Raw genomic sequence first — 18,684 nt, 5'->3', positions numbered from 1 at the left:
GCTCCGTGCAGAGACGGGGCATGCTGGAAGGGGCCCGGCCGTGCGTGGAGGGCAGAAGAGCTGGCAGGCGAGGGCTGGAGGTGGCTGTGGAAGGCGAACGCCGGGGGCAGCAGCTGCCTCCTCTCAGGCTCTCCCGTGGCGAATGCAGAGTTCACCTGGTTTATAATTTTAGGAAAGACACCTAGGACCACCCACTGGACAGGAAAACAGAAAACCTCATGGAGATTCAGTTTTATTCACAACATACTTAAAACAGCAAGACCCTGCAGGTAGCAGGACAGAAAGGATCCCAGCTGGCCTTGTGCCCAGCGCTCCGCGGGAAACCGGGGCTTCGAAGTCGGTCCACGCATCCGCAGCGCACCCCCGAGGGCCCCGGTCCTGGGGGGCCTGGTCCTGGGGGCCGAGGGGTGGGACGAGCCAGCGTTTCCATTGTTCTCGTGTTCGGAGGCTCAGAAGGACGTGGCTTGTGTCATCGACACCATCTTTGGAAGCAGGAACACCGAGGTTGCGTGGGGTGAATAGCAGCCCCCCAAATTCACGCCCACCCGGAACCACAGAACGCCACCTTATTTGGAAGCCGTGTCTTTGCAGGTGGGCTTGTCACGGATCTCGGGGGGCTCTCGGTGTAGTGACTGGTATTCTGCAGGAAGAGGGAATTTGGGCCCAGAGCAGGGAGAGCACGCAAAGACAGGCAGAAACTGGGGGGACACGGCCCCAAGCGAAGACCCCAGGAGCTGCTCGAGGACCCCCCCGAGGCCCTGCCCACACCCTGACTTTGGACGTCTGACCCCGGCACTGGGAGGGTAAGTGCCTTTGTTGTGGCCAGTCCTCCCGGGCGTGGGCCTTGCTCCCAGCTGCCCGGGAACTCGAGCGTTAGCCTCCAGGGCGTGGGCGAGGACTGCCCAGCCCCTGCGCACAGGGCCGCCCTTCCTGCTGGCCTCTTAGGGGAGATCGGAGCTGCCAGGTGAGGAAACAGTGCCCCGGCGCGCAGGAGGGGCTTCCCGGCCAAGGGGAGGGTGGGGTCTGGAAGTGGTTCTGGTCGGGTGGGCTGGGCACAGGTGTGTTGAGGGCAAGGGTAGACGTCTGACCACCTGTACCTGAGCCCGGCCTGAGCGCCAGGAAGACTGGGGCGGCAGTGCCGTCGAAGCCCCCGCCCGTTTGCCGTCACGGTTTACTGAACACGGCCCGGAGGCCTCGTGATTCTACAACGTGCCGCACTCGACCACCAATAGGCTGCACTGGAGCTCTGGAAGCAAACACTTCCCAACGTGCCGTGCGTTTTCAAAGTCGACCCTGGGGAATCTGAAGTGTGTGAGGAAGGAGAAACACACCCTAAGCTCGGCGTTTCGAGTTAACGCACAGGCTTGGGAAGGCCGCGGCGTCCTCCTGGTGAGGAGGCCGGCGCGCCGACTCACGCTCAGTCATGTGCCACGGTTTGGAGATATTTGGGGAACGTGGAAGAAAACAGGCTTTCCAGGAGCAGTATTTGCTTTGACGACGGTTAGGCTAACTGCCGGTCGGTTTCCTCCGTTCCTCGGAAGTCGGCCTGAGTTTCGCCACCCCTTGGGTGTTGGGAGGTGTCTCTTACAGCGGCTTGGCCGTGGGCTAACTGGGAGCACAACCCTGAGGGGCAGACGTGGGACCCCACGGTCTGTAGGCTGGGGGGTCCGAGCCCTGCCTTGGGGCAGTGATGCTGGACCGGCCAGATGAGGGGTCAGCCTGCCGTGAGGTCCCAGCCGAGGCCCCGGCCGGCCCCACGGGCGCCCCAGAGCTGGACGGCCCTGCCAAGGCTGGGTACACCCCTGCTGGCCAGCTGCTGGAGGCCTGACTTTGGGGGACGCAGCTTCTTGGCTGAGAGACGTCGGGGATGGTGCAGGGTCTCGGCTGTGAGGGAGTGACAGTCGAGGCTGTGGGGGTGGAACGGTCCCAGTGGGGGTTCTGGGAACACGCCACGGCCCCCATCCTCGACAGCACCTTGTTCCTTTCTTTTTTAATACAATTGGTAAATTTTATTTATTTATTTTTCTCTTTATTTTTTTAATGTTACATTCAAAAATATGAGGTCCCCGTATATCCCCCACCCCCCTCCCCTCCCTCCTCCCCCCATAACAACATCCTCCTCCATCATCATGAGACATTCATTGCATTTGGTGAATACATCTCTGAGCACCGCTGCACCTCATGGTCAGTGGTCCACACCACAGCCCACACTCTCCCCCAGTCCACCCAGTGGGCCATGGGGGGACATACAATGTCCAGTAACTGTCCCCACAGCACCACCCAGGGCAAGTCCAACCCCCGAAAATGTTGGTGAATTTTAGTACCACACGTGGTAGTTTGAGACTATGTACCCCAGAAAATCACGTCCTTCGGGCCCACCCGTTCCTGTGGGTGAGCCCACCGTAGGCGGGGCCTTCCGTTTAGGCCCTTCAGTGGGGGGTGACCCAGGGTGGGCCTCAGGCCTCTCACTGGAGCTGCGGACACCGGACGAATATGGAGAGGGGCAGGGAAGCCCAGGAGCGCAGGCAGGAGGCTGGAGGAAGTGGAAGCCGGAAGCCACGGCACCGGGAGGGAAGGTGGAGCCGGGCAGGCTCCGCCACGTGCCTCGCCATGTGACGGGGAGGGTCGCCGCAGCCCGTCTGCGGGGGAAGCACTGCCGGACGGTGCCTGGACCTGGGCACTTCCCTCCGCCTCGAAACCGTCAGCTGGCAAGCTCGTAACTGCCCCCTACAAGCCAGCCCGTTCCAGAGCCCGGCAGGCCGGAACGACGTCAGTGTCCACTCTGTTCCGGTGTCCACTTTCTCACGTGGTCATGCGTGGGACTTCGTTTCATTTGTTTATTTGCCCGGCGTGCTCGTTTCCCGGTGGCGCCACCATAACCAGTCCCCACAAACTGGGTGACGTAGAACAACAGAAGTTGTTCTCTGCTGGCTCTGGAGGCGGGAAGTTCAAAAGCGGGGGCTGGGCGGGGCCGCGCTCTCTCTGAGGCTGCCGGGAGTGTCCTCCCTGGCCTCTCTCAGGGGCCAGCCTTCTGGGTGTCCCCCGGCCCGTGGCTGTGCCACCCGCCTGCCCCCATCGTCGGTGGCCTCCTGCCTGCCCGTGCGTGTTGGGACATGGGGCCGCCCCGGGTGCCTCAGCTCTGCTGCATGGGCAGGGACCGTTTCCAAATAGAGCCCCATTCACAGATACCAGGGCTGGGGCCCCAACTGTCTGGGGGTGCAGTTCACCCCACAGCAACAGGGTGTCCAAACAGGGCCCCCATGGCACTGCCACCAGCCGAGCCCTGGAGCTGCGCCTTCCCCGTCCGCGCAGGGAGCGCCTCCCGCCAGCCCTGACATGCACCGCTGCTGGCCGGGGGGGGGCTCGTCGTGGACCGTCGCGTTTGGGAACTTCGGCGACTTCAGGGCCGGGGGCACAGCGGGAAGGCCGCCCTCTTCCAGGCACCCCCTGATCTCATGCTGAGGCCCCCCAATACTGCGTTTCCTCTCTTTGCACCAGTATTAAAAATGCTCACAGTGCCAGACATCACGAAGGGAAAAATCAACAAACGTGCCCGTTTACAGGCATCAGATGTCTTTGTGGCTACAAACACACCCACCAAATAAACAACAAACCAGGGGAAACTGCCACAGAAATTACAGAGTCACTTACTTTAATTTGCAAGGAATTTGTATAAAACAATGAAAGCAAGGACAATAGCCTGCCAGAAAAAACGAGCAGGGGATTTTTGAGGCAGCCCAGAAAATGTAAATTGCCAACAAAATATGAAAAGATGCTGAACTTCATAAAAAACAAAAAAACAAAACCAGCTTGGAGAGATACCATTTGTCAGAAGTGCAGAAAATCTTACAGGGTGGTGGGTAATCCCTGGTGATGGGGAGGACACGGGGGCACGGTCCCACGCACACGGGTGGGAGCGCACACCTGGGCAGTCTTTGGAAAGGGCGATTTGGAAATACCTGTAACCACGTAAATGATGAAAACCATGACTCAGAATCTCTAGGCAGATGGTGTAAAAATGCAGCAAGGTTTATACGTGAGGATGTTTGTGCAAATTATTTGTGATAAAAGAAGCCTGAGAACAGCCTGCAGGTCCATCGATAGTAGAAAGAGAAATGGGTGATTTTAATTTTGGTGACTTCCTCCAGCGGAGCAGTGGACCAAGGAAACGGCAGCGTTCCCGTGTGCTGGTGAAGGCAGGCTCCCAGGCAGCACGTGGGCGTCAGCCCGCTGCATTTCTTTTCTTCTTTTTTTTTTGCAAAGAAAGACACCCCCAAATTGTAGAAGACGTTTACTCTTCATGCTGTGCTTTCTGGGCAGCCTGCATCTTTTTAGTGTGTGAATGAATTACTGTCACGTTGAAACACGTTCTCTCAGATCCCGCGGCTGGCAGAGACTTGAGTGGCTACCCGGGGAATTTTCCAGTGGCCTGGCAGGTCTGCGAGGGAGATGTGTCCAGTGTCCCCCCTGAGCGGTGGCAGTGGAGGGGCCCGTCACCCACCCTGGAGGGGTGGAGACCGCTCTGCCAACAGCTGCCCTGACGTGGCGGCTGCTTCCAGATGCTCAGAATCGGCCGGAGCCACATGCCGCCTCCCAGCTGCCGTGGGGAGACCCTCTCCCCGAGTTGCCAGGCCTGTGCTGGGGGCACCCTGGGGAGGGGGCAGTCAGCTGCGGGCTCCTTGGTCAGTCTCTGGGGAGACTCTGGGTCTTTCCTCTGAGGCCCCGGGAAGCACATTGAGCGCACGGTCCCTGTCCTCGGTGCACTCGCAGGCCGGCGGGGGCGACAGATGTGACTAACACGGGGGACCCCCGTGTGGTCTGCTGGCATGGGGGTCTGTGTGCAAGGCAGTGTGCCTGGGGGTGCAGACACAGCGGGACATCCCCAGGAGGTGGTCGTGGTCATCAGGCCCCACGGCACGTCCCGGAGTCCCAGGCAGGCTCGGCTGTGCCCACTGACCAGGCAGGCACAGTGTGGGTGGGAGCCCCCTCGCAGGGTCGGCTTGGCCAGCGGGTGCTCAGGGCGGGGCCGGGTGCTGGAGCTGGTTGGTTTCTCTGCCCCCCGGGGTTCGAGGCACCCAGCAGGCCTGGGACGGGCCCAGGTGGGCTAGTGCATCCCCGGGCACCCGGCACGGTCCATCGCGGGGGCACTTCCTGGAACCCCCAGCCCCACCGGCACCCTGGCCCGGTTTCTGTCCCTTCACGTCCTTGGGCCGCAGCCACCGGTAGCGGCCCCGCTCTGGTGGGCCCCAGGTTGCCCCCCGCGCCGCCCGCCTCCTCTCTGCGGCTGGTCTCGCGGCCGGCGTTGCAGGGGTGCGGGGCGCGCCTGCCTCTCCCGGGCTGCCCGAGTGACCAGCTGTCCCTCCTCCCCCAGGAGAGCACTGCGAGGTGGACGCGCGCTCCGGCCGCTGCGCCGCCGGCGTGTGCAGGAACGGGGGCACCTGCGTGAACCTGCTCGTCGGGGGCTTCCACTGCGTGTGCCCCCCTGGCGGCTACGAGACGCCCTACTGCGAGGTGACGGCGCGCAGCTTCCCGCCCCAGTCCTTCGTCACCTTCCGAGGCCTGCGGCAGCGCTTCCACTTCACCCTCTCGCTCACGTGAGTGCCGCCGCCGCGCCGTCCCCCCTGCGGTCCTTCTGGATGACGGCTCAGCCGGCACGGGGAGGGGGGGACTTGGTCACATGGGCGCTTCTGGCCAGTGCTGGCCGTGGGACCCCGTGCAAAACAAAAACGGGGGACCCTTGTTTAAAAACTACTAATGAGAGCGGAAGTGGCTCTGGGGCGAGCACCTGCTTCCCACGTGGGAGGTCCCGGGTTCTGTCCCCAGTGCCTCCTAAAAACAAAAACAACAAGCAAAGAAACAGAAAACCGTCAGGGGAGCCGATGTGGCCCAGTGGTTGAGCACCAGCTTCCCACTACGAGGTCCTGGGTTCAATCCCCAGCCCCAGGACCTAAAAAGAGCCAAAAAAAACTCTTAAGGGTTTTAAGTGATGAGGTCAGAGCACTGCGCCAAGCACGGGCCCTCCTGGGCAGGGATCCTCCTGACTGGACGTCCTCCTGGGCGGGAGAGCCTAGGTGGGGGGTCTTAGGTGGGCGGTCCTGGGCGGGGGTCCTACTGGCTGGTGCTCCTCCTGGGCGGGGGCCCTCCTGAGCAGGGGGGGGGGGTCCTAGGTGGGGGTTCCTCCTGGGCGGGGGGGGTCCTCCTGGGCAGGGGTCCTCCTGGGCGGGGGTCCCCCTGGGTGGGGTCCTCTGGGTGCAGGGCTCCCCCTGAGTGTGGGACCCTGTGCGCTGCCCGGCTCACGTGCCAACGAAGCCCTGGCCTCTCGGGCCTGCCGACCTGCCCACACTTGGCGCCTGACATCTGGGTGCCTGGAGGAGGAGGGCAGAGCAACCCCTGGGAGTGGGGGGCCCCCCTCGGGCCCTGCTCGGCCATCGGCAGCAGCTCACCCATCCGCGCTGGCTCCCCCGTCTGTGGCAGGGGCCGCAGCCTCCCGGGGCCGTGGGTGCTTTATCTTCGCACCTGCAGCCTGAGAGAATCCCGAGTTGACTGAGTCTTTGAAAACCTCCCGGTCCCGCTCGCAGGTCCCGTGGGCTGGGCGCGGAGCGCGTCGCGTGCTGCGTGCCCGGGCTCGGGCCTCTCAGGGAGCACAGCCTTTAGGGGATGCATGGGGCCCCTCCCTGAGCTGCCTCAGGACTGGATGGAGTGGACCCTTCTCCTGGGGTGCCACCCGGCGGGTGCAGCCTGGCTGGTCTTTGAGCACACTGGGTATCTGGGATCAGGGCCTGGGCTCCCACTCCTGGGGCATCGGGGAGAGTTTGGGGTGCACCCCCATCGCCCCCGGGTGTCGGGGAGCTGGGTGTGTGGGCGGGCCAGCTCCTGCACTGCTCCGGGTGGACGGTCCCCGTGGGCCTGCCGGCGGGCGGGCAGAGCAAGGGCAGCAGCTCATGCCACTTTGCGAGCTTCGGCCGCACTGGAATTGTCCTGAGGGTGCAGGCGTCACGAGTCGGCCCCTTTCATGCAGCACCCAGTGTGTGGAAGGTGCTTTGGGTGGTGGGGCTGGCGCACCCATGCCTCAGTCCCTGGAATCTGAAAGTCCAGTGGGAGGACCATGATGTTGGCTCTGGGGACGGGAAGCCCCCCACTCTCCAGAGCTCAGTGGGCAAGGAGGGGAGCAGCTGCCCGGTGCCCAGGGGTTCACCAAAGCCTGCTGCGTGGGGTGTGGGCCTTCAGACCGCGCATGTTTAGACATGTGGACACGGACGTCCCACGGGTGCCTCGCATGCCCGCGCCCTGGAGAACCCACCGGCTCCGGCTCATCCCTCGGGCCCCGTGGCCCAGAGGCGCTGCTGTGGGCCGAGGCCACAGCTGTGTCGATTTTGACCTTCTGTGCCGCCCCCCACCCTCAGCCAGGTCCCGCGAGCCTCTCGTCCTGTGCCTCTCCAGCCCGGGTCCCCCCGCCAGGACCCAGGCCACCATCATCACTCACCCGCGTGACCCAGAGTGACACCTGGGGTGACGGCCCGGCCCCGTCTGCCCTACAGCCTGGGCCCCGTCCCGTGGCCACGCTGCCCTGTCCTTCCCCGGGCCCAGTGTGGGCTCTTGCCCGCCCTCGCCTCCCCTGCCCCGCTCCCCTTCCTAGGGTAGCTCCCCGACCCGGGCTGCGCTGCCACTGTTGGCGCCGTTGCTGCCGGCCTGTGGCCGCTGTCCGGATCCGTGGGCCCTGGACTGACCCGTGGTGGGTGGAACCACGGAAGGATTGTCTGCGTCTCAGTTTACTCTTTGGCTCTGAACGGGGTCTCGCTGCCGGGTCGTTGCTGGGAGCGATGACCCCACGCCAGGCTCCCACGCCCGGTGTTTCTCCTCTGGGTGCTGAGATGGCAGGCGGCGCTGGAGGCCCTGAGGCAGGTGCGTGTTTGGAGACCAGCAGCTGAGTCGTGTTTCCTCCTTTCAGGCTCACGGGAGGGCGGGGCGGGTGCCCAGGTCGGGGTCTTGCTGTGTCCCTGGCCTGGAGCACATGGGGGCATCCCCTGAGCCCAGCTCCCTCTAGGTGCCCCGGGCTGAGGTGGTGGCCAGGCTGGTACTTCCAAGTGCCCTCTGCTCCCAGGCTGTAGCGCCCTGAGGTGCTGCCAGAGGACACTGCGGGGGGGGGGCAAGGAGGACGCTGCGGGGAGGACATTGAAGGGGGGTGCTGCGGGGGGGGGGGGGACACTGCAGGGAGGGGACGGCCCCTGCTCTCGACATCAGGCGTCTTCGGCTCTCCGAGGGCTGTGGCTCCCAAAATACCAAGGAAAGCCTCTTTGGCTGGGTGGGGCAGGCAGGGGTGGGCTGCAGAGGGCGGGGCCCTGCTGGGTGGCTCCCTCCTGTGCCCTGTGGCTAAGGAAGCCAAGCCGCCCTGGCCAGGCTCCACAGGGGACCCTTCAAAAGCAGAGCCGTGAGCAGGGACCCCGGGCCTTTGGCGGAGAGCCGCTGCGCACCAGGCTGGGCAGGCGCTGGGACCCTGGCCCCGGGGTTGCGCCGAGGAGGGGCAGCTCTGGGCCTTGCGGTTTCTTTGAGGTCCTCTCCCCTCCTCTCCCCTCCTCTCCCCTCCTCTCCCCTACTCTCCCCTACTCTCCCCTCCTCTCCCCTCCTCTCCCCGCTTGCTGCTTGCCAAGTGCCCATGGCTCCCGAGAGACTCTGTTTCCCTCCTTTTTCCCAGCAGCCCCGTTTCCTCGTACCGCTCGTTTTCCACCCCCTCCCCGGGCCCCTCTCTGGGCCTCACTTTCTCCCTTCTGGCCCCCCCTTTCTGCTCCCCTCCCGCCCGCCCGGGGACCTGCTCCTGCGTCTCCAGCAGCAGGCAGGGAGCCGGTGGGCGCGGTCGGGGGCCACCCAGCCCTGGCACCCACTCTCTCACCAGCTCCTCCTGCTGGGTGCACAGCAAAGCTGACGGGGAGTTAGGTGCGAGCCACTTCGTCCGGCGTCTCCCTTCACACTCAGCCTCAGTCCTTCCTGGCTTTCCTCGCTCGGTGCTGGGAGTCGAGGGGAAGGCTGAGCCCGGGGTCCTGGACTGGCTCAGACAAATCCTGCCGTGAAAATGGACAAACCTACCTGGACGTCCAGGAGAGCCACCCGCCCTCCTCCACCTCTGAGGCTGGAGACCTCCAGCCACCTCGGGATCACCTCGGGGTCATCCGGGAGCTTGACTGGGGCCTCCGTAACCGGAGGTGTTGGGGAGACATTTGGGGGGACTGAGAAGTCTCCAGGAACCCCAGGGCCAGTGCGGGGGCCTTCCCCCAGCCCACAGGGCGGGCGGTGCTGGTGAGATGTTGCACTCTTGGAGGAGGAAGCTTTCACACGTCCAGCGCGTCAGGCTTGTTTTCATTCACAGCTCCGTCCACTCCCTTGGCCACTTAGTTAGCACCACGTACAGGGTGACAGCTGTGAACAGGGGCCTCGGTCCCTCTCCTCTAGGATCTACGTTCCTACAAACAGCAGACCAGATAACTTCAGAAGTACATGGGGTCATCTCATCGACCGCTGGGGTGGGGTTTGCAATGAAATTGGGGGTGCGGTGAGTCAGGGGTGGTCTCCCTGGGAAATCTGAAGAGCTACAGACTGCTCCAGGCAGCAGGTGCAAAGGCCCTGTGGTGGCTGTGAGCAAACGGCGTGGCTGGCGTGTGGAGGTGACCAAGGGGCGCAGGCCATGTGGGGTGCCCACTGCTAACACCCCTGGGTAAGGCGCCACCACGGCCCTGTGCCCACGTGAGGGTGTGTGGACTTGCCTCCAGTCACAGAAGATAGCGCTGAGCATCTGGTGTAATGGTGCGTGTTGTGCTTCTAGAACGTTCTCAAGTTACGCCGGCCGTAGCAGCCAACGCCCCCGTGGAATCGGGCTTCCTGCTTCCAGGAAAGATCACGGCTCATCGCGTGTCCCGGCCTGTCCGGTCTTGATGCCCAGAACGCGTGTCCGAGCCGGGTCTTCCCTGGGCGTGGCTCGTGTCTCGGCCGCTCAGGCCAGGTGCCTCCTGTCCGGGCAGCCTCTCGTGTCCGCGTCCCGTCCCGTGACGCGCTTCCGCTTGGTCCGGCAGGTTCGCCACTCAGGACAGGAACGCGCTGCTGCTCTACAACGGCCGCTTCAATGAGAAGCACGACTTCGTCGCCCTGGAGATCGTGGACGAGCAGGTGCAGCTCACCTTCTCCGCAGGTAGGGCCCCCTCCGCGGGAGGCGGCGGCTCTGAGCACGTCGCACGCGCTTTGCCAGCTGAAAACACGCGAGCCCCGGACGGCACCGCGGGCGTGCTTGCCCTTTGAGCCCCCGGTTCCGCCGGCGGAAGCCATCCAGGCGAGGAACTGCAGCATGAACAGAGATGTTCATTGCAGCATTATTTAGAATGCTGAAAAGGTGGACATCTGTGATGTAATATACCTGTCACAGCTGTTGAGAGAGTTAAGAAGAGGGAAGAATTGAAAGTCTCTCTTTGAGCTGGTTGTTGACAGTTTCCAGGATGCAAAATTGAGACTGGTACTGCGCCACCACAGAGAATGGCAGGCGTGAGGACCTTTTAGGTATTTCCACATCAAATCGTGGTACTTTTCACCGTGACCGCCCACCCGGGTGCAGCTTTTCTCAGGGCGCTCCCCCCTGGGGTCTGAGCACCTGCTTTGTGTGCCGGCCCCGTCTGGCAACCTGCCCCCCCCCCCCGGGTGTCCGCCGGCTCCTTGCTCTCTACGACGGGCGCGAGGGCCGCCGGGGGCCTCGTGGGGCCTGCAGTGGGCAGTCTGGACGCTGGGCTGGGTCCTCCAGGGTGTCCGTGCTCTCCCATGGCCGGGGTTGAAATCAGTCCCAGGCTTTGTGCTGGGGGTTAAGCAGATCCCAGGAACTTGGAATGAAGTGCAAAAATAGAAGGCGAGGTAATACGTTTTGAAGTCAGGGCCTTAACTCTCTAGTCATGCTAGAAAATTCTTTCTTTTATTTTTATTTTTAAAGATTTTTTAAAAAAATTTATTTCTCCTCCCCACTCCCCGTTGTCTGCTCTCTGTGTCCATTCGCTGTGTTCTTCTGTGTCCGCTTGTATTCTTGTCAGTGGAACTGGGAGTCTGTGTCTCGTTTTGTTGCATCGTCTTGTGTCAGCTCTCCGTGTGTGCAGCCCCACTCCTGGGCAGGCTGCGCTTTTTTCGCGCTGGGTGGCTCTCCTTGCGGGGCGCACTCCTTGCACGTGGGGCTCCCCTACGCGGGGGACACCCCTGCATGGCAGGGCACTCCTTGCACACATCAGCACTGCGCATGGGCCAGCTGCACACGGGTCAAGGAGGCCCGGGGTTTGAACCGCCGACCTCCCATGTGGTAGGCGGGCGCTCTATCCATTGAGCCAAATCTGCTTCCCGTAAAGTTCCTTTTGAAGAGTTGCAGGCCAGCAGGTGCTCCCTGTCTCAAGCGCCCTCTAATAATTTTGTAGTATTTCACAGCCCTGAGCATAAAGCCAGAAGCCCTTCCCCAGGACGGGGCCCTTCGGCAGAGGGGCCACAGCTGGACTGTCTTCCAGGCACCCCGTCCTGACCCCCTGGCTTGGTGGGGGCTGGCGTCACTGCTCCCCCAGGCTCGGGCCTGCAGACCCCTGCCCCTCGTTTCCGGAACGTCCATTCCCTTTTGACCCTGGGCCTTTGGGCAGTGACGCTTGCTCCCTCCTCGCCTGCTCACCAGGGTGTGCTCAGAATTCCTGCCGGGTTTTAAAACGTACACGTGCCCGGGTCCCCTGCCCCAGGGCGACAGGCTCTCGAGGGGCAGAAATGGCATAAGCACCCCGGAAGAGATGGGCAGGAGGGATTCTCTGACCTTCCGTGGGATCTGCTGTGGCCGGTTGCTGATATGCACACAGAGGCTTATGATTTCTTACTACGCAAACACAGCAAGCAAGAGCCCTCGCCGTGCTGACCGTCCGTGTCGGCGCAGGGCTGGGCAGCCACTGTAACCTCTCTGGGTGTGGTACCGAGGGATGAGCCGTCCTCCTCGATGCTTTTGTGATGTTTTTCATATTTAAAGGAGAATGAGGGGGAGTGGATGTGGCTCAAGTGGTTGAGCGCCTGCCTCCCACACGAGAGGTCTCTGGTTTGATGCCTCCTGAAAAAACAAACAAACAAACAACAAGCAAAACAAGTGAGAAGCTCAGCTCCAGGGAGCCGATGTAGCTCAGTGGTTGAGCGCCGGCCTCCCACACAGGAGGTCCCACAGAGCATTGTGGTCTTGACTGACGTGAGAGGGGGCCGTTCAGTGAATGTGGGCTGGGGGGACGCAGATGTGGCCTGGGGGTGTCTCCAGCATGTGGGGCGCACGCGGACAAGGCACGCGGGCAGGGTGATGGGCCCTGAGCTCCGTGGGGAGCCCCCTTTCCTTGCCAGCACCCCAGCAGCCTTCGCGGTCGGGCCCTGGCTTCGGGGCGGCAGCGTGATGGGGCCACCCCCTGGGGGCCTTGGGGGGTGGGGGCTGCGCTGCCTGCTGCCACGGCCCTGCCCGGGCTCCTCGCTAACCCCGCTCTCTCTCCGGGCCCAGGTGAGACGACGACAATGGTGGCGCCGCAGGTTCCTGGTGGCGTGAGCGACGGGCAGTGGCACTCGGTGCAGGTGCAGTACTACAACAAGGTAGGCCGCGCCCCCGCCGCACCCCCCCCCCCCACCGCCCGATGGCCGCCCGGCCCCGGGGGCTCCTCTGTCTGAAGCCATTTGTGTCCTGAGCGGGTGGAGGTCACTCAGAGCCACCGTCCTCTGTGTGTCCAGGGGATCCTGCCCCTCACCTGGGGGTTGGGGAGCTCCTCTGGGGGCGGGGGCCGGGGGCCAGGGGCACCCCGCCCTGAGGGAGGGCACAGGCAGCCCAGCCGCGGCCCAGATTCCAGCCACTCCAACAGCCCCAGAGCCGCTTGCCCTCGGCGACCCGGGTGTAACGGGCGCGTCAATGCGCTCCACAGAGGTTCTGAAAGCAGGGCCATTTTTCTTTTTAAGATTTATTTTACTTATTTGTTGTTCCTGCTCGCTGTCTGCTCTCTGTGTCTGTTTGTTGTGTGCTTGTCTTTTTTTTTTTTAGAAGGCATCTAGAACCAAACCCAGGATCTCCCATGTGAGAAGGAGGTGCCTAAGTGCTTGAGCTCCCTCTGCTTCTGCTTGTTGTGTCTCTCATTGTTTCCTCATGGCGTCATCTCGTTGCGTCAGCTCATGGCGTCATCTCGTTGCGTCATCTCATGGCGTCATCTCGTTGCGTCAGCTCACTGTCTTGCTTGTCTTCTTTAGGAGGCACTGGGCACAGAACCCAGGATTTCCCATGTGAGAAGGAGGTGCCTAAGTGCTTGAGCTCCCTCTGCTTCTGCTTGTTGTGTCTCATTGTTTCCTCATGGTGTCATCTCGTTGCATCATCTCACTGTCTTGCTCATCTTCTTTAGGAGGCACTGGGCACTGGACCTGGGACCTCCCATGTGGTAGGCAGGCCCCCAACTGCCTTATTTGTGTTTTATTTTGCTGCTTACTGGCTCGTGAGGAAGTACGTGGTTTGTTTTTGCATCCAGACGTCCCGCCTCTTGCTGCCATGTTCTGCAGACTGCTTCCCTCCTGGGCGAGCTCCGCGGGTCCCTTGTAGGGTGGGTGCGCCTCCACCCCAGAGCCAGCGAGGCCTTGCCTGAGGGGATTGCCCCTCCCCCGGTCTGGATGACCCTGGAGGGAAAGTCTTTTCTACCTTGTGTGTCCCCGGAGCCAGGGCTGCCCCCGCGGCGACATCCGCCTCGCAGCTCTTGAGCCCGAGGTTGTGGGGTCGCCCTTGGCCCCTCCCTTTCCCCTTTGCCCCAGCCGGTCATCGGCGTCCCCCTGTACCCCTGGGCCCCCCCCCTTTCTCTTGGCCTCCCATTGGCCCTAAGCAGGCTCCCAGCAGCACCCGCCCACTGGCGTCAGTTTTTTTTCCATGTCCCTGACTGGTGACCGCCTCGCTCGCCTGGTCTGTGCCAGCCCAGGGTGCGTGGCTGGAGCTCAGCGCCTTACCCACCATGTGCGTAGGGGGGCTCTGCTGGGGCCTGGGGTGCCCCTCAAGAGTGACCAGGGCCTCCAGTGCAGCCCCTGGGATTTCGGGGAAGTAAGAGCTCCCGGGGTCCCCGGCGAAGCCTGCTGCCACCTGCCGGTGTCCCTGAGCAGCCGCGGAGGGGGTCCTTGATGGCGGGCAAGAGAAAGTGCGTGAGCCTGGCGCAGGTCCCCTCGGCAGACGGGAGAGCTGAGGTCGACCTTGGCCACAGGCTCTGGTTTGCACCGTGGCCGTTGGGGACAGTTGTCAGCCACTGTGGAACGTGCCGGCTTGCCCCTCCCTGGGGTGAGCCACCACCAGCCGCCCCCGGGAGCGCCTGGAGAGCGCATTGGCGCCTGCGGCCGGGCCCACCGTCTGGCTGGTGCCCCACATGGCGTCTTCACTGCGCAGTGCTTCCCCAGTTGCTGTCCCACGGGCCTCATCCCCACGGCAGCTGCTGGGGAAGCCAGTTTCCTCCTTTTTTGGGGTGTCCCTCGGGGCTCCCCGGAGGGAATCCTGTCCCTGCTACTCCGCGTCTTAACTCGGCTCCTTCCTGCGCCTCCCACCCAGGGGAGCGTCTCTCCTGCCAACTTCGCCCACGCAGTGCGGTTGCAGAGGGACGGCAGCCTTCTCGCGGGGATGCGGGCTGGAGGGCTGAGCGCCTGCATCACGAGGACTAGAAGCCCGGGGTAGGGTCTCCCCCCGCTGCAGGCACCTTCGGGTGTGCTGCCCGACGTCGGGGCCTGGGTCTGCTCCCGGTTTCTCTGTGCCCGTCAACCGAGGATTCTCGTCTTGAGGCAGCACTGACGGATGCACGTGCTGGCTTGGCGCTCCTGCCGGCAAGGCCTCCGGGCCCACTGACGCCCACACATGCACGGGCTTCCGTCGCTCTTCATGTGCCCTCGAGAGACGCAGGAAAGTCGGCACGTGGGGGGCGCTGCGGCTCGACCTCCCACCGCACTCTCGCTCACCGCCACGCCCGCTTGCTTCCCAAACTCTGGCCCGCCCTTTCTGTGCTCCATGCGGCAGGGACTGGACACGAGAGACCGCTGTCCCTCGAGGGACGTGCTTCCCTTCGGCTCGGGGTCGGGCCTGGCTCAGTTCCTTCTGTGCTCCTGGGACGTGGGGCCGTGCACCACCCTCAGGGAAGCACAGAAGCCACACCGCCGCCCCGCTCCTGGCGCCTCTGCAGTGCGTTTCCCAGGGTCAGGCTGAAAACTTTCTTCCGGGGGAGTGAGTCAGCCTCGTGTAGCAGTTTGATGTGGCTATGAATTCCAAAAATAGTACTGGATTATGTTCGTAATCTGGTCTGCACCTGGGTGTGATTGAGTTATGATTAGGGCGTTGACTGGACCCCATGACTATGGCAAGGGGTGGGGACTCTCAGATCAGAGGCGTGGCAAAGGACAGCGTGGAGGGTTTCTGACGTTGGAGTTTGATGCTGAAGTCTTGAGCTGGAGCCCTGGGAAGTCAGCTCACAGAGGAAAGCCTCGGGAAGAAAGGAATCTTGAGCCCAGGAAGAAACAAGGCCCTGGAAAGGAGGAACCCAGGAAGCCTGAACCCTTGCAGACGTCGGCAGCCGTCTTGCTCCAACACGTGAAAATTGACCTTGGTGAGGGAAGTAACTTATGCTTTATGGCCTGGTGTCTGTAAGCTCCTACCCCAAATAACTACCCTTTATAAACACCAACCCGTTTCTGGCATTTTGCATCAGCACCCCTTGACTGACAATACGCCTCAGTTTCCCTGAGAACGCCCGGCACATAGCACGCTCTAGAGCCATCCGCTGGCGGGTGGAACAGCAGCACCGCGGCTGTACAGCGGGTCCTGGGGCTCCGGGTTCCCCCACTTTCTAGCTCTTGACGCTCAGCTGTGCTCTGCCCACGTGGACGCTCGTCCCCGAAGCAGGGGCTCTCGCCCGCCGTGACGCCAGGGGCCCTTGGCCCAGCGGGGCAGCCCGCAGCCGAGACCACCACCCGGAATGTTCCAGAGGAAGCAGGAGCCTGAGGCCCCGAGAGAGGCAGGTGGCGGGGGATTCCGCGCGTCCGCGTACAGGGCGGGCTGGCAAGGCCTTTCCAGAGAGCCCAGCCCCCTGTCCCTCCCGCTGGAGGTGGTTTCAGGGAGGGAAGCGGCCGGTCCTGCCCACGTCTCAGGCTCCGTGGAGAGGCCGTGCCCCAGGCGCTCGCACGATCGGCGCCTGCCAGCCTGGATCACGGGCCTCTGTCGGGGAGAAGGGGCTGTTTGCTCAGCGCCACGTGCTGCTTACCCACGTGCAAAGACTCCTCCGGAGCATGCCCGAGGCAGGAGCGGGGCTCGCGCGGTTGCCAAGCTCGTTTGGCCGGGGCGGGAAGGCTGCCAGCGGCCAAAAGAAAAGCCAGTACCGTGGGTGGCAAGCCGCTCTCCCCACGGGCTCCGTCCCATCACCCATTGGCTCCGATGACTGACCCATCTGCTGTCTCTGGACCGTCCTCCCGCCAGATGGCCGTGACCATGGCGGGTCAGGGACACTGAGTCAAATCGCGTCCCCCGGGAAGACATGCCCACATCCTGGCCCCACCCCACGAGCGCCACCTTATCTGGAAATAGGGTCCCTTAAGGTGGGATTAGGTAAGAGGTGGGCGAGCAGGAATGCAGCGGGGCCGGCCCATTTTGCCCAGGACCCTGATGCACGAGCCATGGCCCAGCCTTGCCACGGGCCGCGGCCACGTTGTATGGCTGAATGGGAAAACAACTCGCCGTTACCACCCAGAGCCTGGCTTCCCTCTGGGGTGCACCCATGGGTGCTCTGGGAGGACCCTATGCTGCCTTCTTCACTGCCCAGCCGGCCGGGTGCTGGCCGAGGGCCCAGACGTGGCCATGGCCCCGACGCCAGGCACTGCGCTCCCTGGTCACCCATCCAGGCCCTCTGCAGCGCGGCCCCTCGGGGCTCCCAGCCTCCCTCACCGCCCCCTCCCCTGCCCCGGGTTCTGGACCCTGACGTCGCACAGGCTGGTTACGGCTCCGGCCTCTGTCCCTGCAGGCCCCGCCCCCGCCAGCAGCTTCCCCTTGGCCGGCTCTTGCTCTTCCTGCACAGCTGGGGGCTGGGCTGGCCCTGGGGTCCCCGATGCTGCCACGTGCGCTGGGAATGTCGGCAGCCTGGGTGGATGGTGCGCAGCGCGCAGTACTCCAGTGGGAGACCATTGGCTGCACGGTGTCGTCTGCCGCATGAAAGGACAAGAACCCCGACCATTTCTGTGTGTTTGCAAGGAGAGGAGTCTGGGGGCACAGAGCCGGGGCGAGGAGTTCACAGGGGCCGGGGACGCCAAGCCCGGGTAATGCGTTAGCCACACCATGGCTTTTTACTCTTCGTTAAGGAAAAAAGATCGTCCTTGGGTCAAAAACCAAGTGGTTCAGCAGAGCTTGTAGACGTCAGCGGCCCCGTGCCCGCGCCCTTCCCTGCACCCTAGGCCAGCCCTGTAGCCGCGCCGCTGCGTCTGTATGTGCCTCCGGTTTTCTAAGTATTGGCCTTACGTGCCAGGCCTTGAATTCGCCACTTTTGGATGCTATGGAAGATGAAAATTTGGCTTTTGCGTTTTATGTCACCCATGCACACACACCTCTGCCGTCCTCCCAGGGTAGCCATTTCGCTTGAATCAGCAGTTGGTATTTACGTTACTATGAATACGTAGGTAATACCTGATGCATGTGTGGATTTGGCGATTAGAGCCTTCCACATGCTGCTCTCTGTAGAATTCATTGTTTCCTCACCTGCTCAGTTTTCCATGGACATGTGGCTGGTTTCTCTCCAGCCTCCCCACTGGAAGGTAGGTTCCCAGTGGCGTGATCCGTTCGCTCCTTCTGTACTCCGGGCCCCGAAGCCTGTGACCCCCTCGTGCCCAGGAGCCCCCTGCAGCCCCCCCAGGCTTGGAGCCTGGGTCCTGGCTTCTGTGCTCCCCTTGCTTGACTCTCCCTCGCTTTGCTGGAATGCGTCCTCCGGTGGCCTCCTGAGGAAGGCTCAACGGGAGGGAGCTCTCTGAGGCCTTACAGCTGTGTCCGGCCCACCACTCCATTCACGGAGGGGCTGGGTGTGGAATTCCAGCTCAGGATGGGTTTCCCTGGGAAGGGCCATCGTCCCTCGGCTCCCATCGTTCCTGCTGAGAAGTCCGACCTGCTGCCTTTTTGCTCTCGCGTGTTGCCTCGGTCTCTCTTGTTGCCTTTTTGCTCTCGCGTGTTGCCTCGGTCTCTCTTGTTGCCTTTTTGCTCTCACGTGTTGCCTCGGGCTCTCTGTTGCCTTTTTGCTCTCGCGTGTTGCCTCGGTCTCCCTTGTTGCCTTTTTGCTCTCGCGTGTTGCTTCGGTCTCTCTTGTTGCCTTTTTGCTCTCGCGTGTTGCCTCTGTCTCTCTTGCTGCCTTTTTGCTCTCGCGTGTTGCCTCGGTCTCCCTTGTTGCCTTTTTGCTCTCGCGTGTTGCCTCGGTCTCCCTTGTTGCCTTTTTGCTCTCGCGTGTTGCCTCGGTCTCTCTTGTTGCCTTTTCTTCCTGGCGCTGTGAGCACCTTTCCTGTCCCTTCATGCCCCGACCCCGAGTCTTCACGTGGGGCTTCAGTCCATCATGTTGAGTCCCTGCGGCTCCTTCTCATCTGCAAACTCAAGTCCACCCATGGCAGAACTTTCCGTGAATTGCATTTCATCTCTGTGATTGCTGT

The 18,684-nt window shown here is 62.8% G+C and overlaps 1 protein-coding gene across 5 annotated transcripts in view; it reads left to right on the top strand.

Annotated features, from left to right (window-relative positions):
* The window catches only part of CELSR1 (cadherin EGF LAG seven-pass G-type receptor 1), a 147,803-nt gene that overhangs the window by 70,074 nt on the left and 59,045 nt on the right, over window positions 1-18,684 (top strand). For all 5 annotated transcript variants that reach the window (XM_058308946.1, XM_058308945.1, XM_058308943.1 and 2 more), the window contains 3 exons: window positions 5,372-5,594; window positions 10,062-10,177; window positions 12,521-12,609. In XM_058308946.1, coding sequence (XP_058164929.1) covers window positions 5,372-5,594; window positions 10,062-10,177; window positions 12,521-12,609 — 428 coding nt within the window. The remainder of the gene's footprint in view (window positions 1-5,371; window positions 5,595-10,061; window positions 10,178-12,520; window positions 12,610-18,684) is intronic.

Source organism: Dasypus novemcinctus, chromosome 12 (genome assembly GCF_030445035.2).
Source record: "Dasypus novemcinctus isolate mDasNov1 chromosome 12, mDasNov1.1.hap2, whole genome shotgun sequence".
Taxonomy (NCBI): Eukaryota; Metazoa; Chordata; class Mammalia; order Cingulata; family Dasypodidae; genus Dasypus; species Dasypus novemcinctus.
This window is presented reverse-complemented; position numbering and strand designations above follow the sequence as displayed.